Raw genomic sequence first — 20,046 nt, 5'->3', positions numbered from 1 at the left:
CAAAATTTCTATTTTCACTATATCTCGTACTACAAACTAAGAAAAAAGGCATCTATAAAAAAAGGTAACAGAATGTAAACGACTTAAAATAGGATACACTACACTGTCAGCTATTGTGCAACAACAGTCGACGACTTTCTATCCATTCAACTTCAAGACTGCATCATAGATGTTGCCAAAAACAGCAATTTAACATAACAACATTAAAGAAACTACTTTTTACTAACAGTAATTAGAACTGGATACTTTAAAGGATAAGTTCAACAATATTCATGGAAGAGAAAACGATTTATCTTTCCTGGTGGTGGAAATTACACCTAACACTGCTGCTTTAAATAGCTCATAACTTTCTTGGCTGAACCTTGATGGAAAAACCAGCTTGAATAGGCAAGTAGACGCAAAAATACTTGCCGCATCTGGTGATACTTCTACGACAATATTTTCCGTTGGTGGGGGAAGAACGTAAGAACAGCCCGTTGAAAATTTTATGAACTTATCAATATCTAAAAAAGATACCATTATAGTGATTATTGATATAAATATGCATCGTGAGTTGCTAATCTCTACTTGCGCTCTAGGGGGCTGTTCACATGAGCCCGGTCACAGAGATTGAAATGAGTAAATAACACGATTCTGGTAGTCCTGTAATCATACTCACAATAGCTTGTGATTGTTCTGTTTCAACAAGACTTTTCAGTTCTTCAAAACCATTCCACGCTTCGTTAAATCTCGTTAACCGGGCTCATGTGAACAACTCCTAATTGTTCCATGCAATCTTCTGTTGTCTATAGGTAATTGAAAATTTTTCATGTAATCATTTACCTTCTTCAGAGCATTCTTCCACAAATTTCTGTAACATGTTAAACACTGCCAAACCACTAGCTTCAATCCCAGTTTCTTTCAACTTTAATAATCCCTTTAAATATTCTCGCGTTTTAGTCTTTGCACAGTGAACAAAATGCTGTAAAAACTTGTCTGGATAACGTCTGATAACATCAATTACACCAAGAGTTTTTAGACCACTAACGAACTGCTCCAACATAGGCACATTTTTCACTACAGCGCAATGTGCAATTATTGCTTGGACAACAGAAAGTCTATTTTCATTCTACAAAAGAAAAATATAAAATATAGAATCTATTCATCCCGTTTAATCAGCACAGCAATTCATTTATGTTTTGGCATGTAGAATTAGTAGAAAACAATTAACACTATTAACTTTTAAAACTAAACATAATTGATTCACTAGCATTTAAAATAACCAAAGTAAATTCTGTTGGCAGTTGAACTAAATCGATCAAAACTTACTGTGACTTGACATTGCAATCCAGAGTTTGCAGCACTTTGAACTCAGGTGACTGGTTCATTATGTCTAAATCAGACTTTTTGACATCATGATCTGTTGGTAGAAATACCAAATACTCTCTTTATTTCATTCAAATTTATGATTCAAAAGAAAAACCTAACACAACTGCCAGGCACAACCAGAGGGATGCTTCCAAACAGGGTATTTTGCCCCAGGCAAAAAATCAATGTTAGAAATATGTAGTCCTCTTTTCTAAGTTACACTGATAATAAGTTCTGCCCAGGTTGGTCAGGTAAAGCAATATATTAGGTTTAATATTGTAAAAATGTAACCCAAAATGAAGAAATTACATTTTGCAGCTATTTTGCCCTTGGAATTGCAGTCCTAATGGGAATTTTCCCCCGGCCCCAAATTTCTTCCTAGTACCCCTGATCACAGCCAAAGAAAGCATGTTAGAATAAGTACAGCTGCAAAATGTTCTGAAAAATATAGCTCTGCAAAGTTCATAAAAGTAAATATTTGTGCACAAAAATATATTTAAAGGGCTGGCTTAAAGCAAACTAAATTAGAGCATGTTTTTTCATGAACTATTATGCTATATGTTTTATATTTATATTGACTTTATTACAATATTTACCTGTTCAACATAAGACTTTATCTCATAATCATGAATGTCATGGATAGATGCATATGCAATGGCTTTATTGATATCTCCAGTGGCAACATAATAATATTGGGAAGGTGCGAGATAGGGAAATCCTGGCCCATTTTGACAAAGACTGTGTGCAATCATGGTGCCTAGTTTTTGGCATACCACACGTCAATGCAGTGTGGTTGTAGTGGAACTGTAGCTTATCAGAGGGGCCTTCAAAGATACGAACTGATGGGTTGTTGACAAATTCCTTAAAAACATCAGAATAAAACTCACGAAGGACACCACCAGTGTCTACAGCTGGTTGTTGTTTGTACTGGACAATGAATGGATGTGTAGGATCAAAACTAGGATGCTTATATACTTGAAGTGCATCAGATAGCAAGTCCTCTGGATCAATCTTTATCTTTCTTGTATCTTTGCTGATCTTGATACTTAACAACTCAAATACACTCTTGGTTGGAACCTTTTCATCATCTATTCCATCACCTTGGACACTTTCACTTGTGGTGACTGTTTCTACAAAGCAGTCACAAATTATTTCACAAATTTCCTTCTTGCCTATTTCCTGTTCTTTACTCCAAACCAACAAATTTACAAAAGTCACTGTATTTGAAAGAGGATCCAGCTACTGAAAATCATGTAACTTTTTTAAACAAATTTGTTACACTTACATTTGTCCTGAACTAAACAATTTTAATAAATTACAAATAATTAAAAAAAGAAAAGACCAATCTTAATTGGCCAAATTTATTATAAACAAACTTGTTGGATACACACACTACAAAAACAAGTTTGTTGGGTTGTGTAAAAAATGGTCAACAAGATGACTATGATACTTTCCGTAATCTCAATGGATCAATAAAGGAAATTATTAGGTTATACCTCCAATTTCAGTTGTAGTATCTAGCCCTTTAATAAGCTGAACATCATCATCTAAAAGATCAGCTATGGAAAGGTCTATATCTTCATGATTTCTTGATAATACTTCTCTGATTTCTGACTCTGTTTTTGTGGAAACATCATGCAAAGTTGAACTGTACTGCTACAATTTGATGTGGAAGAACCTGGAGAACCAAGATCAGATCCATCTTTTTGAATATTGGACGATCCTAGCAAATCAGTTGACTGATTCAAACGTACATAAAGTTTTCCTTGACCAGCAATCACTTTTACTCGTGAAAAATCCCAGAACTGGCCAGGGCTACACACTGGTGTTGAAACAGTTTTCCTACTAACTTTCACAAAATCAAAGTCAACTTCTGTAACATTTGGAAGTCTAACACTGATAACTTTGCATATTTTTTCTCTCATTAGTTGTTCACTGTCATCTGTCATGACATCCACAGTCCCGCTAAACAGAACATCATCTTTGCATATAGAGTAGTCTGGGACAATACCACCAGATTCCTGTGATTCCTCCTCAGCTAACTGGGAAACATGATTTAGGCATATAAGTTCAAACGTCTTCTTTTCAGGAGTTTTTTTCTTTTGCTCTTTTGCATATGAATGGCTTACTCTACGGCGCTTTGGAATCTGAGATGATATATTGGAAGATACAGAAATAGTGTTTGCTCGAAGCAAGTCACGAGCTCTGCGCACCACCCCAGTCACATTTTGTGTGTCTAAAGTAAAATATTTAATTAAGGAAAAAGGTAATTCATGCACAACTTAGGTCTAGCCATTTAGCCTTCAAGGTAGGCAAGAATAAAATTTAGAGGAATGATAACACTTCAAAATATATTCATGCGTATATACCTAAGTGATAGGGGGTTAAGCTGAATATACTGTAACATATCTTGGTTGGTATATTTAATATTTATACTTGTTTATAATTAACTATGAAACAATGGTCGTTGCTGTATTTATGTAGCAGTTTATAACAACATGTTGTAGGTTTGATTTCTGTCAACTCATACATACAAGCATTAATAAAATAGGCTGTTTGATTTTAAACGTTACTATAGTTTGCGTTGTTTAATACTCTTAAAACATAGCGATATTATATTATAAACGATACTGATATGGTACATACCTAGACGACTTTGACTCGTTACTCGACTATCTGATGTATTTGCCACAGGAAGATTGCTAGTCGATTGCAATCCACCACTCACAGCCGTACGATTCCTTTCGGTGATAACCTCCTCTACAATTCTGCGTATTTCAGACTTTCTGTCCATAGATTATAAATGTAAATTTATACTGCTCGCAAAAGAAACGTGAAAAAAAACAAAAAAACGGCAGAGCACATGCAGCCTCGCTCGCCTCGTTTCCAGGCGACAATGACCGTATATGGACTATGCTATGGTCAGTGAACTGCTATCGTAAATTGGGAACTATGGTCCATTAATTCTTTCGCTGTAGACCGCTGTTCCAAAGCTATTGAATATTTTTCGAGATTTTATTGAATATATTTTTTGCCGAGTTAAATATTTTACAGTGTAATTTAGTGAAGATTTCGCCTGTCGCATTGAATATTTAACGCAGTTACACAATGTTACACAAAGGGGTATATTGAACATTTTTGTGATTATTGAATATTATATGAGTTTATTGAATATTTTAACAGTGTATTGCATATAAATTGCCTGTTTTGAATTTTGCTACAATTCGGCAACCATAGCATCCACTCATATTCTCACTGAGTATTCATCCCTGACCAAAACATTTTCAGACAAGTTCTAATCGTTTTATGCGCTAATGATTCCACCGTTCAAAGAAAAATTACTGAAGTACGAATATATTTCCAGTTTATTCCGTCATCGATGATGTTTGCACTTTTTGTGCGCGGAGACACAAGGCCCAAATGAAAACGCTCGAAAACATTGCCATGTGCACGTACTTTTTATATCGCGGCTTCCGCGTCGATGACTCGGTGAAGTTTCGCCTTCGCAAAGTGGAAGCACAGCATGCATTTCTAAAATAAGACAAAAATATCGACGTCTCGAAAACGTCTCAAATTCCGTGGACTAATCGTGTCGGGAAAACTCGCTAAAGAAGCAAGGCAAGAGCATTTTACATGCAACACTTTTGTTCATAGAAGAGATAAAGTGTTCCCAAAGACATCTGGGCTGCTCAATTGCAATTAGTTGTAAATTTTAACGGGAAAATTTGAGTTTCCGAACGGTGTGTATCCATCGTGACGCTATAGGTTGGAGTTACCATATACGGTAATAAGGGTATGTAAGCTATATTAAAATTGGAGATTTGGAGTTCAAATTTCATCAGAATTATTTCCGCGACAAAACGGACAGATGTTACCTTAGAGAACTCCTATTTATCTTTTATGCAACCGTTAGTCAAGTTTGCCTTTCAGATGGAACAATTTTGATATTTTTGAAATCCTGTTGTCTGCAATTTCCCATTCTCATATCGAATTCTGAATAATTAATGAGCTAAGCACAAAATGGAAAAGGGCCTGAAGACTCAACACCCGGGTGGGCAAAAAAAGAAATTCCGCAGTCCACTTAGCGGGAAACGTCCCCACAAGACATCTATCTTACCAAAATTTGCAGTCAACCTGAATGAATCTGATAAGCCGGTAACAAAAACAAAGCATGGAGGAAAAAGGTCAAAGTTGATGTTTCAAATGGGCGGCGACAGTACAGACCCATTGAATCTAAACAGCTTAATTGATAGAGACCCTGCAGATGTGACACCACAGTGTTCCCCTCTTGTTGACCGAATGAAGGAGTTGTCACCACAGGTTGTTATTGCCAGGGATCAAACTGATCCGTTGAACCTGAAGTGTGATTTGTATCAGGATCTGAAGGGAATTGTGGTCATGACACCAGCAAAAAAGAAGAAGAAGCGTAAAAGGAATGATAGTGGTTGTTTTGACGACGAGCAAGAAAATAAAACGAGAAAAGAAACGGATGTAAACAAAGAAGATCTTGCCTCACCCAAATTAAAAAAGAAAAAAATGCAGAAACCAAAGGATGGAAAAGAAGGTAAAATAAAGGAGAAAATAAAAGATGTAAAAGAGAACAGTAAAGTTGCAGGATCAGAAAAAGAAATAGACAATGCAAGTGGAGCTTCAACTGGACAAAAACTAAAAGAGGAGGGAAATTTTTCAGAGGACTTGACTGACAAAAAAGAAGAGAGCATAAATGATAAAAAAATTATTTCCAGGGAGAATTCTGTAACAGACAAAGATACATCTAGTGTGCCAGAGAAAACACAAAAATTGGAAGAAAGGAATAGCTCTTCCAAACATCACAAAAAGTCCAGAAAGACCTTCCATTATGGTAATTATAATCGCTACTATGGTTACCGTAATCCAAAGTTCTTACAAGATCCTCGCCTAAAACTTTTCCATCAGGAGTGGTTTGAAGATAAGACTGTGTTGGATATTGGTTGTAACACAGGCAATGTTACCTTAGAAATTGCCAGGGATTTTTCCCCGAGGCATGTGCTTGGCATTGATATTGATAGCTCTTTGATAACGACTGCCAATAAGTGTTTAAGGTGCACCATTCAAGAAAACCTTAGAAAGAAGCCAGCAGTCTCTGCAGAATTTCCAATGTCGTTTATGGTTTGTCATGGTCCAATTGTGGCTCGGACATCTCCAACTGAGGGACGAACTGGATATCCTTATAATGTACAGTTTAAAGAGGTTTGTTGTCTAATTTGTATTAATTCCTGTAATTACAGGGAAGGTTTGCACCCAGTATAACTTATTGTGTTTTTTTTCCTATTTTGTCTAGGAAAACTTTGTTCCGCAAAATGAAAAGTCACTGGCTAAACAGAAGCCAACATATGATGTGATTCTTTGTCTAAGTCTAACAAAATGGATTCACTTGAACTGGGGTGATGAGGGACTCAAGAGGGCATTCCAAAGAATGTTTCTGTTATTAAATCCAGGTGGAAGATTATTGTTGGAGGCACAACCCTTCAACTCTTATTCCAGAAGAAAAAATCTCAGTGTAAGTTAAATATCTCATTTTTTTGTATAAGCAAATTTCGTATGGGTATTTTAATAGAAATAATGTGTTCTATAATTATAGACATTAAATATAATCCATAGTATACAGATGATTTAGAAGATGATTAATATATTGGCAATTATATTGAAGAAAATGTGTACAATATTTTTGTAGGAGCAAATTCGAAAGAATTACAACTCCATTAAATTCACACCAAATCAGTTTGTGGATTATCTAATGTCGGAAGATGTTGGATTTGCGTCATACGAGGCGTTGGGAGTTGCTGAAAATAATTCAAAGGAAGGTAAATAAGATGACTTAAATTTTGCCATGAAGATTAATGTGTTAGTTTTTATGAAGTTTGAAAGTTTTATTCTTTACTTTACAACTTAGTTTTCATGAATGAGTGAATCTGAGGTTTCTTGGTCACTTCATCTTCATGACTCTAATACCTAACATTGTCATTGATCTTTCTGCAGGATTCCAGAGGCCAATATACGTCTTTACAAAGAGTGTTTCAGGAGAGAGTTACGATGCGTTAGGCGTAAACATCGCAGAGAACAGAAGAAACATGAATTTGAAACTTTACGACGATTATTAAATGTCTGAAGATGAAGGAGAGGACGGGATGACATGGTCACGGTCTGGAACATCGATGTCATCAGTTTCATTGTTAAATAAGTCTTGTAAATAGCTTGGGTTCGTCTGTGTTAAGAGAAAGTTATGAGATAGCAGAAAATGAATGCTTCAAGAACAGGAATTTGCGACGAAATTATTTGCGAAAGTTATTTTAAAGTGTTATAAACAGAGTGTGACACAGTCTTTGTACAAGTGTTGTTTTTTAAGTGTAATATGTTTACTTGATATTAAAGAGGTTCTGGGGTTGTACACGTGAATATTCCTGTTAAAAAACTTTTTTGCTTCACGCTGATAATACGTACTTTCTGACAAACAAAAGCTTTGGTTTTTTAAAGTAATTTTTTAAAAAATAACAATATTTTTACAATGAACCACATAAAATGGTCCCAAATATATAATTATATGTACAACATTCTAACAATATGAAATTAAAATTAAATAATTTCAACCACCCTCAAAGGTTCATATCACCACACCACTAGAGAAATAGGAAGATGTTAAACGCAACACCCTTCTCAAATGCATGCTACCTCTTCTCGTCAACATGGCGTCATCATAATTATTGACCATGAAGGTTTCAAACGACACGTGATGCCGGCGTTGAATATTCCAATTCGTGTCGCAAAATTACAATGAAAACCGTCTTCGAACTTATGCGATATGTTGAAAAAATACGGTATTTGGGATACATAGTACTTATCGTATTTGTGAAATCTTGAAGTTTTATGTAATACACGTTTACCGATATCGCAATGACCCCGTTTTAGAAACGCGATTTTCATTGACCGTGCGTAGTGCGCGTCTGCGCGACACGATACGATTACCCTTGTTAAACCAAGCATTCGTGTCAAAAAACTAATTTGGTCTTTCGAGTTAACTTTCAAATTGAACTTTTCGGAGGGGTAACTATTCAAAAGGGGGGTTGACTTTTCCTCATATATAAAACTAGGGCTTCTCCCCCCCTATCCCATTCGAAACCCGTTATTAAAGTTCATGTTTTGTAAGGCTTCTGTCTTCATTTGATTCACCCGACCAACCAGTTTCAAAGCTGGACCGAGTTTCATCTGCAAGCCCACGACCAGGTGCTCTTCTTTCACCAACATCAAAGCGTAACCATCGATTTCTTGAGAGACAAAGCTTTCGGCATATTCACTGCATCCGCTAACATCTCTGGAATGATAAATTGCGCGCGAAAATTTAATGATGGCGTGGAAGACTTAGAAAGACCACTGGATCAGAAACGGGGGGGGAGAACATATCGCCAAGCAAACAGGAAACCGCACTTTCTCCAACTTTAGAGCTTCACAGAATTCAAAAACCTGGACGAAAAAGTGATAGCCCGGATCACTTAAATTAACTTGCTTTTTTCACCAGTGAACTGGGTGACGGCCATTCTATCACTTCTTCTTCATGTACCGAGACTCTCCGCTTTACTGATCATTTCAACGTTATAATTACCTAACAAAAGCGGCCACTTCTTTGACGTTCCATTTGGCAGCTGGAACGTATTCAAACTGCCATAAACAGTCAAGTTCATTGTCACTTCTGCCGTCAAACGCTTCTAAAGCAATAGGGAAGAAAATTATATCGAAAGAAATTTGCGCTTCTCAATCAAGCAATGGAAACTGATGGCTATGTTTCTCTCTCAAACTTACCTCTCAAAATCGTCTCGTCCACTTGCGTGGAGGCTTCGTATGATTGATTGCTGTACGACTATAACGAGATGAAAACGAAAATCCTGTAGCTCGTTTCATCCTAGATCTTAAAATTCAAGTCTTCTTTGTATGTGCAGTTTTTGAAAAATAAACTTATAGAAATGCAAACTGCCTTTTTCAAAGAAATTCATCAAAAGATGTTTTAAATAAATTTTATTATAAAATCTTTCTGTCATGATATGATGCAGCTGGTTCCCAAAACAAAACACCAACTTACTCTGGCCATTTTTCTGGATTGGGTAACACTAGGTTTTCTGTTGAGATAATGTTTCCACCCTCCCCTCCCCCGACCACCAATTCCGCTGCCAGAATAGCCTCCCCGCTTGGGCACAGGTATGCCAAACAGTCTAGCACATGTATTTGAACAGAACTTCTTTGATTCAAAACTTCGTGCCATGGAGGTGCATGCTCTGCCACAGTATGAACAATTGTCCAAGTCAAATGAACCTTCGCTTGATTCTTCCTCACTTGTTGCAAAGTCTGTAAAAACTATGAAGATAAGTTCAGGGTTTTGGTGATTGCAAAACACTAAAACCAATTCCAATTGATATTCACTTTACCTTCATTTTCTGTTTCAAAGAATGGGGTGCCCATAATATCGGGTTCATCTGTTGGCAACTTTCCAAATTCATATGTTTGCCCTTTTACCTAATTAAAATAAGTCAAAAAATTGAACAGTTATAATTTTGTTAACATCTGTCACACTTCCATAACTTTGTCAATAAAGTATATGACAAAAATTGTCGAATAAAAAACTTATAAAATGTTATTAGTATTTTTCATTTGAAGTTACACTTAGGCTAAGGCTTACAAATGCATTGTATTACACAGGACAGGTTTATATTTGGTGAAGTTTAATACCACAATATAACTTTTATATTCAAGATGTCATTCATGAGTGGAAAAAACCAGATGAGGTTGTGGGGTTTTACTACGCTACATAATTGCAAGACGTTCCAAAAGTATATCTTCATATTATTTCAATTCAGCCCCCCACATAATCAAGATGTTGACACATCCAGGGGGGGCAGCCCCCTATGTACATCAAATTTGTCATAGCCATCACACTCAACATTTGCAACTTGAGAAACGAGTTCCTATTTCTTTTACCACTACGACTTAAAAAAACATAAATGTAGAACTAGATTTAGACAATCCAATAACACATATTTTCAAAGATATAATTAGCAAAAAAGCGAAAAAAATATTTTCGCAGTTTTGTAGAATTTAGAAAATTTAAGACGATGTTCGACGGAGGCGTTTTTATGCGACATAAAATCAATGTTATAGATTAATACTAACGGTAAACGGCCAGCTACTTTCTTGGATAATAAAATTTTCAATAAAATGATTTAGCACACACGGCTCTCCATTGGTTGACATGTCAGCCATCTTGAATTTGAGTTAAACTCTGCCACGAAAATTTTGGAAATTTTCTAACACATTTGAACTTGATTGAGGAAGCTTTATTAGCACGACGACATCTAAAATCCACCAAAGCGAAAATTGTTATTTCCACACCGAAACTCTTCAAAAAGTCCAAAAATAAATTCGTCGAAAATTGTTTTTCGTTTTTTGCTCAGCACGATTTTTTGCATAGTGATTAGGATCACGTGCTCAACCTTGATCTCTGCACCAGACTGGATGGATGTTCAATTCTTGACGACAATTTTCAGAGCGAAATAAGAAAATAGAGGATTGTGATTATTTTATACGTGTTTCACGTTCACGAAGAAAATCACACACTAACATTGCGGAATTCGTAATTTTGGTAATATTCCTAACACGATAAATACGAAAAGAGCGAATTTCAGCCAGTGCTTGCTCGACCAATCGTTTCCATTTAATTTGTATGAAATTCTAGAAATGCGGTTTTAATTCGAAATTTAGGCGATTTAAAATTCCCGGCGCGTAATTCGCATATTGACATTCTGCATTCTAGGAATTTCCGCATGGAGATATTCAAAGTTATAAAGGATCGTCGGTTCGACGTCGTTGTGGTTGGGTCTTGCTTCTGCGATTTGCAAACTTACATTCGGAACCTCCCGAAACCCGGCGAGACTGTTTTAAGTGAAAAATTTCAAATGGATTTTGGTGGTAAAGGGGCTAATACTTGTGTAATGGCAGCAAAATTGGGTGCCAGGACCGCCATGATTTCCTCAATTGGAGACGATGTGTTTGGAAGAGAGACATTGGCAAACTTTCATAAGTTTGGGGTTCACACAGAATGTGTTAAAATCACTAGTGATGCTGCAACTGGAATTACTAATTGCAGTATGTATCAATTATTAACATTTCATTATAATACATAACATTCCTGTAAGAGTTACCAGTGGCATAACACCATATCTGGGCTGCTCCCCCCCTGTAAAAATTATTATTAAAAGCCCCCCTTCCATAACCATATTATAAATTGATAGCCTTACCTAACCAAGTAGTACAGTACATTCTGGAGAGGGCCCTCTTAGTCCAGTTCTGAGACCTTAATAGTAATCATACTGAAAGTGACTTTACTTTTTCTTTGTAGTTGTTAATGAGGATGGAGAACCTTCATATATAAGTGTTCCAGGTGCAGGCAAATGCCTCTCAATTTCAAATATAAACGATGCAAAACACATCATCGAACAAGGCAAGATAGTAATCAGCAATAATGGTATCCCACTATCTACAGCAATAGAGGGGTTGAAACTTGGCAAACACTATGGAGCTATAACAATGTATAACCCTTCACCCAATCTGCATGAAATGCCTGATGATTTGTGCTCAAATATGGACATTCTTTTGCTGAACACAACAGAGGCAACTACTTTGACAAAAATCAAGGTTTCAGGGCCTTCTGATGCTGAGGATGCCTGTGCTTGGTTTCATGACAAAGGTATACAATGTGTTGTCATGACAATGGGAAAGGATGGTGTTGTAGTGTCTGCTGTATGCTTAGAAAGTGCTGATAAAGGTAAGTTTTGCGTAACTATTTAACAACCAACCTTACTTGTATTGACATCAAGTGTGGAATGTCTGATTTACACAAAATCATTATAAGTAAGGTTTATTCGATCGTGAGCTTAAAGAAATAATAGTGTTAAAAGTGAAAAGAATAGTGTTAAAAATGGTTTAATCTTCTAGGTTCTTCCAGGATGGTATTTCATACCCCTGCAAGGAAAGCATGTGTGGTTGATACAACAGGTGCAGGTGATGCTTTAGCAGGGTCCTTTGCTTTCTTTCTTTCCTGCTATCCACAATTATCCCTGAAGGAAGTTATTAGGCGTTGTGTTACTATAGCGACACAGACTGTTGAAACAGAAGGTGTACAAAAGAGTTATCCAAGCTGCAAATTATTGCCTCAAGAATTGTTTGAAAGATTAAAAATAGCTTGAAATTTTTATAATTCACAAAATTAGTATATTTTTCCAAATTTAAGTTTTCCAAATCTAAAGTTATAGTCAACTAAAATATTTTGAAAATAAAAAACTTTCAATGGAACAGCAACTGGTAGAAAATCAATTTATTCACTATTACAAGTTGAATATGCAATACAAAATGATATTTTAAACTATTCTACTTCAGGTTAGGTAATCGTATGCAAGGATTAATTAAAGTTTTGCCTTAATTTATTTACTCTTTGAGAGGACTAGGAGCCGGAGGCAATTTCTTTATAATGCTCCTGCATTGGCATATGGTATCAAGCGCGTTGGCATAGCACACCCATTCTGGTTGGCCCGACAAAAGAACACACTTTCGATAGACACTGCAGGCTTTCAGACAGCATTCGTGAACCTCTTTATGACAGACGTAGGCAAACTTTGCTATATTGCCCCATACGAACGGAATTTTGACGACACACACTTTGCCACAGTCAAATGGACATGGCTATAAAAGAGAGTAATTGCATTACTTTTACATGCGAGAGTCAAGGCGATTCCTCGATAAAAATTAAACATCTGATTCAATTTTAATTCCACGTTTTTCTAACATCTAGATCTAAACCCGACGATGATATTTCGGAATTGAAAAATGACATGTCATTAAAGTTCCCCTGCCCGTTAACCTGTTTAAGTATATTTTATAACATTCTAGTTGATCAGGTCAACCTACCGGCCAAATTGCAGGTGGTACGACGTTATTCGGAAGTGCCGCTTTTTTCGCCATTTCAACATCTTCAACCATCGTCTCCGGAAACTCTGCCTCTGGTCTAGCAGACACAAACATGACCGCCATGGTCAAAAGGATTATTTTTATGACGCTGTTAGAAAGCATTGTTGCCTATGAATGAATCTAAAGGGGAAGCATAATATCGCTTTAGTGGCAGTTCGGCTGTCATATGTACCATGTGTTTCCTCCAACCCCTACAAAAGAAACTCTTGCATGGTATACTCTGTTCTCAAAATCTTATTTAATATGTTTCAGTAAAACACTGTCAACGACGAACTTACTCTTCCGAAAGAAAGTCTTTGGTTGTTTGTCTTCTCGTCTTCGGAAAAAATGCAGTTTCTTCTAGCTATTCTTCGAGGTGTATGGATGAAACTTGCTTCATGTGGTTCCCTTTTATATTCGATCATGCTGTTTTCAATCTTCCTATTTACGTCAGAAAAATGCGTGGTGCTTTTGGTGCTAAGGATACGGTAAGGGAGCTTAGCTTGAGGAGGTAATTGTTTACAATTGTTGCAAAGACCTTGCTCGAAACTGATATTTTTGCCAAGGCCAAGGAAGAATCAGATTCGGTATTTGAGGTAATTCCGGTAGATTCAATTACCACCCACAACTGGAACAAGAGTTCTTTATAAAACTTTTTGTTTTTTCATAAATTAACATCGAAACCCACATCAACATGTTTGTTATTTACAGGATTACGGGTTTTTTTGCTACTCAATCTCAGATTTGTAAATTTTAACCGTGGTACTGGTACAAAGGATAGACTGATATATTATCGCCATTTTATCAGTGACAGAATGGAATAAAACTGAGCATTGTTCTTGCTGGAGAAAAGGGCTTGCATCCTGAAACAAATTTTTAGTTAAATTAAATTTTCATTTGTTGGTGGTCACTTAAAGCTCCTCAGCTTATTCTACTGTTCCTCTACATTAGTTTGACATAGGTGAAAACATCTATCAACCAAAAGTTTTTCTATTTGGATAAAACTTTTCTACTTTTTTATTTTTTATAGAAGTTTTTTATGTAGTTTAGAAAATAGATTGAACTTCCGGCATAACAAGATCATTAGACCTTAAGAAAAAGATTTCTTAGGTCCGGTAAACTGGGATCATTTAGTTTTTTAACGGCACATAAGCCCTTACAAATTACAAATGTTGAAACAAATCTCTACAAAGCACAAGCATTTTTTTCAAATTAATCATTGTTCAAATTAATAAAACTAAATCATTGTTCTCTTTACATATATATCTTTGTTTAGATTGTATATCTTGATTTTATTTTGTTGTATAAGATATTTTGTCTTTACTGTGAGGATATAGAATTAGGGATTGTAACAGAATTTTCTATCCCTCCATGCAAACGTGTGACTTTTAATTTTTAACAGAACGGAGTTCTTATGAAAAGTCCTTGTTGTGGAAGGCATTTTTTAATAATTGTGCCTTTGTGTCCGGCAAGTTGGAACCGCCTATTTGCGAGTCTGATCACACTCGCCAAGACCCTGGCGCGGTCTAAGTCTGGAAGCTGCGAAATGCGAAGGCTTCGTCAGATTCCGTCTTGGCCTGACAATATATATTGTATCGGATGGTACGCTTCATTTAAGTTTCTTGTTGTTTTTTTCGGTTATTTGTGAATGTCTTTGTGGGTTGATATTTGGATGAAATTGCTTTCAATATTGGTAGGCTATTACCGATACAAACTATTCCGTGACCAGGAACAAGCTTTTTTGCCGACACCGGCGGCAGGCGTGGGGAGTGCATAGTATATTAATAGTTTACTGAAAGACATTACCCCGCACTACGAGAACTATAGAGTTAATGGACGTGAACGAAACGAAAATGTTGCACGTGAACAGGTAAATTTGGTGTTGTTGACGGCGGAGTTCATTGAAAAAACCGAACGGAAGAACATTTTTTCTTTTGCTTCATTGACGTGTTTTTAAATAAAGGTTGTTTTGTTATATTTCATAATTTCATTAACTGAAATATACGGTATAAATTAGTGCACATGGTGATACCTTGTGTATGGAATACATGGTCACTCGGATATGAAATTATTTTTTTAGATGTAGTCTGCGTATGACGTCAAATCAGCTGTTTGTGTTCCTGTGCTCATCCTGTGCTCACCAGAACATAAAATTTATAGCTTTTCTGTTATGTTTTCGTCAATATGGCGGAAATATGACGTAAATGAGAAATATCTATTACCAGAACTGTTCTATTCTGATAATAAAACCTTTCTATTATCTTTTGTGAAAGATTTTGATGTAGTCTAGACTCTAGAAAATCGACTACCGGTATTTACAAGTTGCACTACAGTCTAAAAATGTTTGAACCAATCTAAGTACAAGAAGTTTTTTCGGAATAAAAATTGTTCTTTGTATCATTGTTTAACATTTTTTTGGTATATTCGACAATGGTCGAGTATACCATATTCCGGTATATTCGACTATGGTCGAGTATACATCTATTTCATCCATTCGACCATGGTCGAGTATACCATATTCCAGTATATTCAACCTTGGTCGAGAATACCATATTCCGATCACGTGATTGATTTTGACCATTGCACGCAGGCGCACAAAGATTGTGTATTAAATTTTGGTAAATCATGGTCATGATCATGGTCTATTTAACAAATAGATTACAATGAACCGTTGTCTGTTCAGTTATACAGGGTGTCCCAAAAAAAACGAAAACTATTGAAATCACTCATTGTTAAAATTTGAATGCCGTGTGCACGAATTTTAACCCGTGGGGATTTAATGCAACTCAGTGAAATGCTAGATGCTTTGTGTTGCTAGAGAAAGGGGACATGTCAAAGGTCATGGTGATTGAGATGCACATTTAAATATTGTTAATAAATATCATTTTCGCGTACGAGCAAATTTTACTGCATCATATGCATGCATAAAAATGCTTATGGCAAACATTTACACACTTGTGGGTCCCAACAGAGTGCTTAGGCATTCAAACTTTAACAATTACATTGTTATGGGTGATTTCAATAGTTTTCGTTTTTTTTGGGACACCCTGTAGATACACGGTATGACGTCATATGTGATAAGAACAAAAAAAGTGGCCACGAGCCGCCGGGGCGAGTGGTCACTCTTTTGTTCTTATCACATATGGCGTCATACCGTGTATCTATAACTGAACAGACAACGGTTCATTGTAATCTATTTGTTTTATGTAATAAAACTGAAAAAAATCCAAAAGTAATTGAATTATTTGTTTGCAATTTAAAAACAAGAAAATTGCTGTGACGTCATTCCGTGCGTCTGTCCTCTTATAGATCATGGCTCTCGACCAATGAAATTGCTTGAATTCTTTACGTTATTATATAAAGAATCATATCTTAGTTCCTTAAATTCCTTAGTTTTCCGAAAAGGCATCAAATTAATGCCAGCATTTTATTATTTATTCACATCATTTTTTTTACACAGAGATTGATTCAATAATTTTGCGTCTAGAAACTTCATCGATGTGCAATGCTTGGTGAAATTTGAAAAACGTTCCTTGAACAACTGACTCTTGATCCTGATACAAGATTATCACAACTCCTTTTTTTGAGGATATCTCCATAGAAATGAAGTGAGCAAAGCTCGTGTTGCAAGATGGCGGTTCCACCAGAGCGTTCTTTACGATCTGTTTTCGGTAAAACATTTTACACGTTTTATATTTTGTATTCACTTAAAGATCAGTAATGATTCTTTAGAGTTCTATATTTTTTAAATACCCAGTAGTTTTTCAATATTCATTAATTTATGAAAACTATATATATAATAATATATTTCTTCATAGAATTCACAGTCGCTATAAATTGTTATATAAATATTAACATTACTATCTTTAGTGATGTGTAAAATATCTTTGACCATATTTATGGTTTATTTAGTTGGAAATATTCCTTATGAAGCTTCAGAAGAGCAACTGAAAGAAATATTTTCTGATGTGGGGCCAGTTGTTAGTTTCAGGTGCATACAGTTATTCTATAGTCTATACTATGAAATTTCTAAGCTATTGAACTGACGCATGATTTCAAGCAAAAAGAGTTAAAACGCTATGTTTCAATTAAGGTTGGTGTTTGATCGAGACACAGGTAAACCAAAAGGTTATGGTTTTTGTGAGTACAAGGACCAGGAGACCGCAGTCAGCGCAATGAGGAATCTGAATAATTATGAACTCAATGGCCGCACTTTGCGTGTGGACAGTGCTGCAAGCGAGAAAAATAAAGAAGAAGGTGAGAAATTTAGCTTTCAACCTTCGAATTGGTATTAACTCTTTTGTAATTATCGGCAAGATACATCCTCACACAAGTGTCACATTAATGCTACGTAATTGCACTAAAATGCTATTAATGTACGTAAGTGCTATAGTGGGTTACATACATACAAGCTAAGAATCCAATGTAACATGGTTTGATTTTTTTAGAGATGATAGCAGCTGCTCCTCCGGAGACCAACCCTTTTGGACCTGCAGTTCCTCCCAGTGAAGCTCCTTCAGCTATCACACAGGCTGTTGCAAGTCTACCTCCTGAGCAAATGTTTGAACTGATGAAGCAAATGAAGGCATGTTATTTAGTTTGTGCATGGATCTTCATGCACACGTATTTTTTTGTATCACCACCAACTCATTTGGTATCCTTTACAGCTTTGTATTCAAAATAATCCGGAGGAAGCCAGACAGATGTTGCTCCAAAATCCTCAGCTGTCGTATGCTTTACTTCAAGCTCAGGTTGTTATGAAGATTGTCAATCCTGAAATTGCACAGGTTCGTACAAAAGAAAAACATGCATGTCTGCTAAACAGCTAAACAAAACAGCTAACGTTAGAAATGTGTATTCTTTTTAAATTCATTTTATCAGTAATCGTTATTTCTTTCAAGGCCATCTTGTATCGTCAGGCAGAACCTCCACAACCATTGCAACCTGAGCAACCAGGGGGGCACCTTCCTCCTGGTCACATCCCACCTCATCCAGATATTCAAAGAGGTCCACCTCCTGATATGCGAGGACCCCCAGACATAAGAGGTCAGTCTGACAGAAGACCTCCATCTGATATGCGTGGTGATGTGAGAGGTCCACCTTTGGATAGAAGAGATGGAAGGGGCCCCCCAGATGACAGAGGTCCCCCACCAGATAGACGTGGACCACGGGATATGAGAGGATTTGATAGACCATCAGATGCTGGGGATCCGAGGCGGAATCCTGACTTTAGAGGGCCTGCTGACTTTAGGTCCCAAGGTACTTTCTGCATTGCTTATCATCTAACCATTGAGATGAATAAAGCATGTTTATACTATTATAACCATGTTTATTCATATCAATGCATTTTGAGGTAGGCAGGTTCAATTGGGGCTATGCTCTGTCTGCTCACCTATCATCTGCGTGTTGTAACTCGTTTTTGATGATGAAGTTATTAAACTAAGCTAAACTAAACTCCACAACTTTTCCACTTATTTATCAAGTCTGATGTTCACATCAGCCATTATCAGTGAAACGAAACTGTTTTAGGTCACTATAATTCAGATTCTTGTAGACATATGTGCCTATACATTTGTGCTTATGTAAGTGTCCTTCATCTGGAAATCACATCCCAAAGTGTTGTATAGAATTGCCGTTCGTATTGCCACCAATGGTTCTGACAAAGTATTTAGGAATATCAATTTGATTTGTTTCTGTATCGCTATGATTCATTGAGGAAAATTGAATCAGACAAAACTTGATAAATATTTTACCAATCTTCAGATCGTGGAGGCCCGGATTATCGTGATCCTCGTGGCTTTGATCGGGGTCGCTCTGACGACCGTCGAGGACCACCGGAGACACGTTCTGGTCCCTCAGATACACGTTCTGGTCCTCCTGACCCACGCTCTGGTCCTCGTTCTGGACCTCCAGACCCCCGGAATACACGTGGACCTGATCCAGGCGGCAGACGTGATCGTCCTGAGGAAAGATTTAGTGGTCCACCACCCCCTTGGAACAAGGCAGGACCACCCCCAGCCCCTCCTACGAGTGTCCCCACGTCTGTACCATCCGCACCCACCGCCCAATCCAGTATAAACCCAGCAACAGGTGACGTCACTTCTCAGGATCAGGAAAAGGTCAGTGCTAAGTGAAATATTTGGTCTTTTAATCGTGTTTGTGATGGTTGTTTTGTCTCGTAAATATTTACAGTATTTCAAGTTTTCATCTCCCATTTTCAATTTTGAAAATAAAACATTTAATTTTTGGGAAGATGTACAAGTCCTATGACCATCAGGATTTTCTGATGAACTCTTTTGTGTCTTCAGGCTGCTCTGATCATGCAAGTCTTAAGCCTGACAGATCAACAGATTGCGTTACTTCCTGAGGATCAACGACAGAGCATTATGGTACTGAAGGAACAGATTGCTCGGAGTTCACAGTAAAGCAATATCTTCAATTTTTTTTCATAATTTTTCTGTGTAAAACATTGTTTTTGCTTTTAGTAAATGCCTGTTAATAGCATCGTGTGTTTAGTTTTCAGAAGATTTAGGTTTCTTTTACAAAACGTCTTCAAAAAAAAGACGTAATATACACCAAAGTCATAATCTGTTAAGGTCTGTTCACACGATCCAATTTTGTTGGATCCAATTCACTTCTGACGTATGAAATATAGTTAGTTATTGATAAAGCACT

At 36.6% G+C, this 20,046-nt stretch overlaps 5 protein-coding genes and 1 long non-coding RNA gene across 8 annotated transcripts; 3 read left to right on the top strand and 3 right to left on the bottom strand.

Moving 5' to 3' along the window:
• Nucleotides 1-245: 245 nt before the first annotated feature.
• On the bottom strand, nt 246-1,321 carry LOC114518071 (G2/M phase-specific E3 ubiquitin-protein ligase-like). Its single transcript, XM_028537985.1, has 3 exons — nt 1,309-1,321; nt 823-1,108; nt 246-503 (listed from the first exon to the last, which is right to left on the bottom strand). Exons 2-3 carry the CDS (start codon nt 1,040-1,042, stop codon nt 271-273), a joined length of 453 nt encoding a protein of 150 aa, XP_028393786.1. The 5' UTR covers nt 1,043-1,108; nt 1,309-1,321; the 3' UTR covers nt 246-270.
• Nucleotides 1,322-4,902: 3,581 nt separating this feature from the next.
• Nucleotides 4,903-7,771, top strand: LOC114518056 (probable RNA methyltransferase Y17G7B.18). Its single transcript, XM_028537964.1, has 4 exons — nt 4,903-6,576; nt 6,668-6,886; nt 7,061-7,185; nt 7,364-7,771. Exons 1-4 carry the CDS (start codon nt 5,368-5,370, stop codon nt 7,485-7,487), a joined length of 1,677 nt encoding a protein of 558 aa, XP_028393765.1. The 5' UTR covers nt 4,903-5,367; the 3' UTR covers nt 7,488-7,771.
• A 144-nt stretch (nt 7,772-7,915) lies between these two features.
• LOC114518066 (polyhomeotic-like protein 2) lies at nt 7,916-10,827 on the bottom strand. Of its 2 annotated transcripts, none has more exons than XM_028537976.1 (6): nt 10,543-10,827; nt 9,801-9,888; nt 9,458-9,729; nt 9,181-9,238; nt 8,984-9,086; nt 7,916-8,695 (listed from the first exon to the last, which is right to left on the bottom strand). In XM_028537976.1, exons 1-6 carry the CDS (start codon nt 10,630-10,632, stop codon nt 8,488-8,490), a joined length of 819 nt encoding a protein of 272 aa, XP_028393777.1. In that variant the 5' UTR covers nt 10,633-10,827; the 3' UTR covers nt 7,916-8,487. The 2 variants fall into 2 exon arrangements, with proteins under 2 accessions (XP_028393777.1, XP_028393778.1); XM_028537977.1 differs by having other exon boundaries at nt 9,458-9,720.
• Nucleotides 10,828-10,914: 87 nt separating this feature from the next.
• LOC114518061 (ribokinase-like) lies at nt 10,915-14,084 on the top strand. 2 transcript variants are annotated; one of them, XM_028537972.1, is made up of 3 exons: nt 10,915-11,514; nt 11,768-12,193; nt 13,645-14,084. In XM_028537972.1, the coding sequence occupies exons 1-3, from the start codon at nt 11,193-11,195 to the stop codon at nt 13,884-13,886; spliced, it is 990 nt and encodes a 329-aa protein (XP_028393773.1). In that variant the 5' UTR covers nt 10,915-11,192; the 3' UTR covers nt 13,887-14,084. The 2 variants fall into 2 exon arrangements, with proteins under 2 accessions (XP_028393773.1, XP_028393772.1); XM_028537971.1 differs by lacking the exon at nt 13,645-14,084 and adding an exon at nt 12,364-12,654.
• Nucleotides 12,854-13,746, bottom strand: LOC114518075. The gene is made up of 3 exons (XR_003686451.1): nt 13,671-13,746; nt 13,333-13,512; nt 12,854-13,107 (listed from the first exon to the last, which is right to left on the bottom strand). It is a non-coding gene; the product is annotated as an uncharacterized LOC114518075 (long non-coding RNA).
• Nucleotides 14,085-16,970: 2,886 nt separating the features above from the next.
• On the top strand, nt 16,971-20,008 carry LOC114518058 (cleavage stimulation factor subunit 2-like). Its single transcript, XM_028537966.1, has 8 exons — nt 16,971-17,042; nt 17,284-17,362; nt 17,465-17,628; nt 17,820-17,956; nt 18,039-18,158; nt 18,273-18,630; nt 19,135-19,490; nt 19,680-20,008. The coding sequence occupies exons 1-8, from the start codon at nt 17,003-17,005 to the stop codon at nt 19,794-19,796; spliced, it is 1,371 nt and encodes a 456-aa protein (XP_028393767.1). The 5' UTR covers nt 16,971-17,002; the 3' UTR covers nt 19,797-20,008.
• The last annotated feature ends 38 nt before the right edge of the window (nt 20,009-20,046 follow it).

This window comes from Dendronephthya gigantea, unplaced genomic scaffold, assembly GCF_004324835.1.
Source record: "Dendronephthya gigantea isolate DGI-Jeju-01 unplaced genomic scaffold, DenGig_1.0 000010F, whole genome shotgun sequence".
Lineage (NCBI taxonomy): Eukaryota > Metazoa > Cnidaria > Anthozoa > Malacalcyonacea > Nephtheidae > Dendronephthya > Dendronephthya gigantea.
Note: the sequence above shows the minus strand (reverse complement) of the source record. Positions and strands in the feature narration are given on the sequence as shown.

Bases quoted from the DNA above. Each gene is read 5' to 3' on its own strand.
- LOC114518071 (XM_028537985.1), bottom strand. From the start codon at position 1,042: ATGTTGGAGCAGTTCGTTAGTGGTCTAAAAACTCTTGGTGTAATTGAT. The intron at 504-822 runs GTAAATGATTAC...TATCTTTTTTAG, and splicing joins GGAAGAATGCTCTGAAGAAG to ATATTGATAAGTTCATAAAA.
- LOC114518056 (XM_028537964.1), top strand. From the start codon at position 5,368: ATGGAAAAGGGCCTGAAGACTCAACACCCGGGTGGGCAAAAAAAGAAA. The intron at 6,577-6,667 runs GTTTGTTGTCTA...TATTTTGTCTAG, and splicing joins ATAATGTACAGTTTAAAGAG to GAAAACTTTGTTCCGCAAAA. The intron at 7,186-7,363 runs GGAAGGTAAATA...TGATCTTTCTGC, and splicing joins GTTGCTGAAAATAATTCAAA to AGGATTCCAGAGGCCAATAT.
- LOC114518066 (XM_028537976.1), bottom strand. From the start codon at position 10,632: ATGGCTGACATGTCAACCAATGGAGAGCCGTGTGTGCTAAATCATTTT. The intron at 9,730-9,800 runs GTAAAGTGAATA...TTATCTTCATAG, and splicing joins CTTTGAAACAGAAAATGAAG to TTTTTACAGACTTTGCAACA. The intron at 9,087-9,180 runs GTAAGTTTGAGA...CTATTGCTTTAG, and splicing joins GGACGAGACGATTTTGAGAG to AAGCGTTTGACGGCAGAAGT.
- LOC114518061 (XM_028537971.1), top strand. From the start codon at position 11,193: ATGGAGATATTCAAAGTTATAAAGGATCGTCGGTTCGACGTCGTTGTG. The intron at 11,515-11,767 runs GTATGTATCAAT...TTTTCTTTGTAG, and splicing joins AACTGGAATTACTAATTGCA to TTGTTAATGAGGATGGAGAA. The intron at 12,194-12,363 runs GTAAGTTTTGCG...TTAATCTTCTAG, and splicing joins CTTAGAAAGTGCTGATAAAG to GTTCTTCCAGGATGGTATTT.
- LOC114518058 (XM_028537966.1), top strand. From the start codon at position 17,003: ATGGCGGTTCCACCAGAGCGTTCTTTACGATCTGTTTTCG. The intron at 18,159-18,272 runs GTTCGTACAAAA...ATTTCTTTCAAG, and splicing joins TCAATCCTGAAATTGCACAG to GCCATCTTGTATCGTCAGGC. The intron at 19,491-19,679 runs GTCAGTGCTAAG...TTGTGTCTTCAG, and splicing joins CTTCTCAGGATCAGGAAAAG to GCTGCTCTGATCATGCAAGT.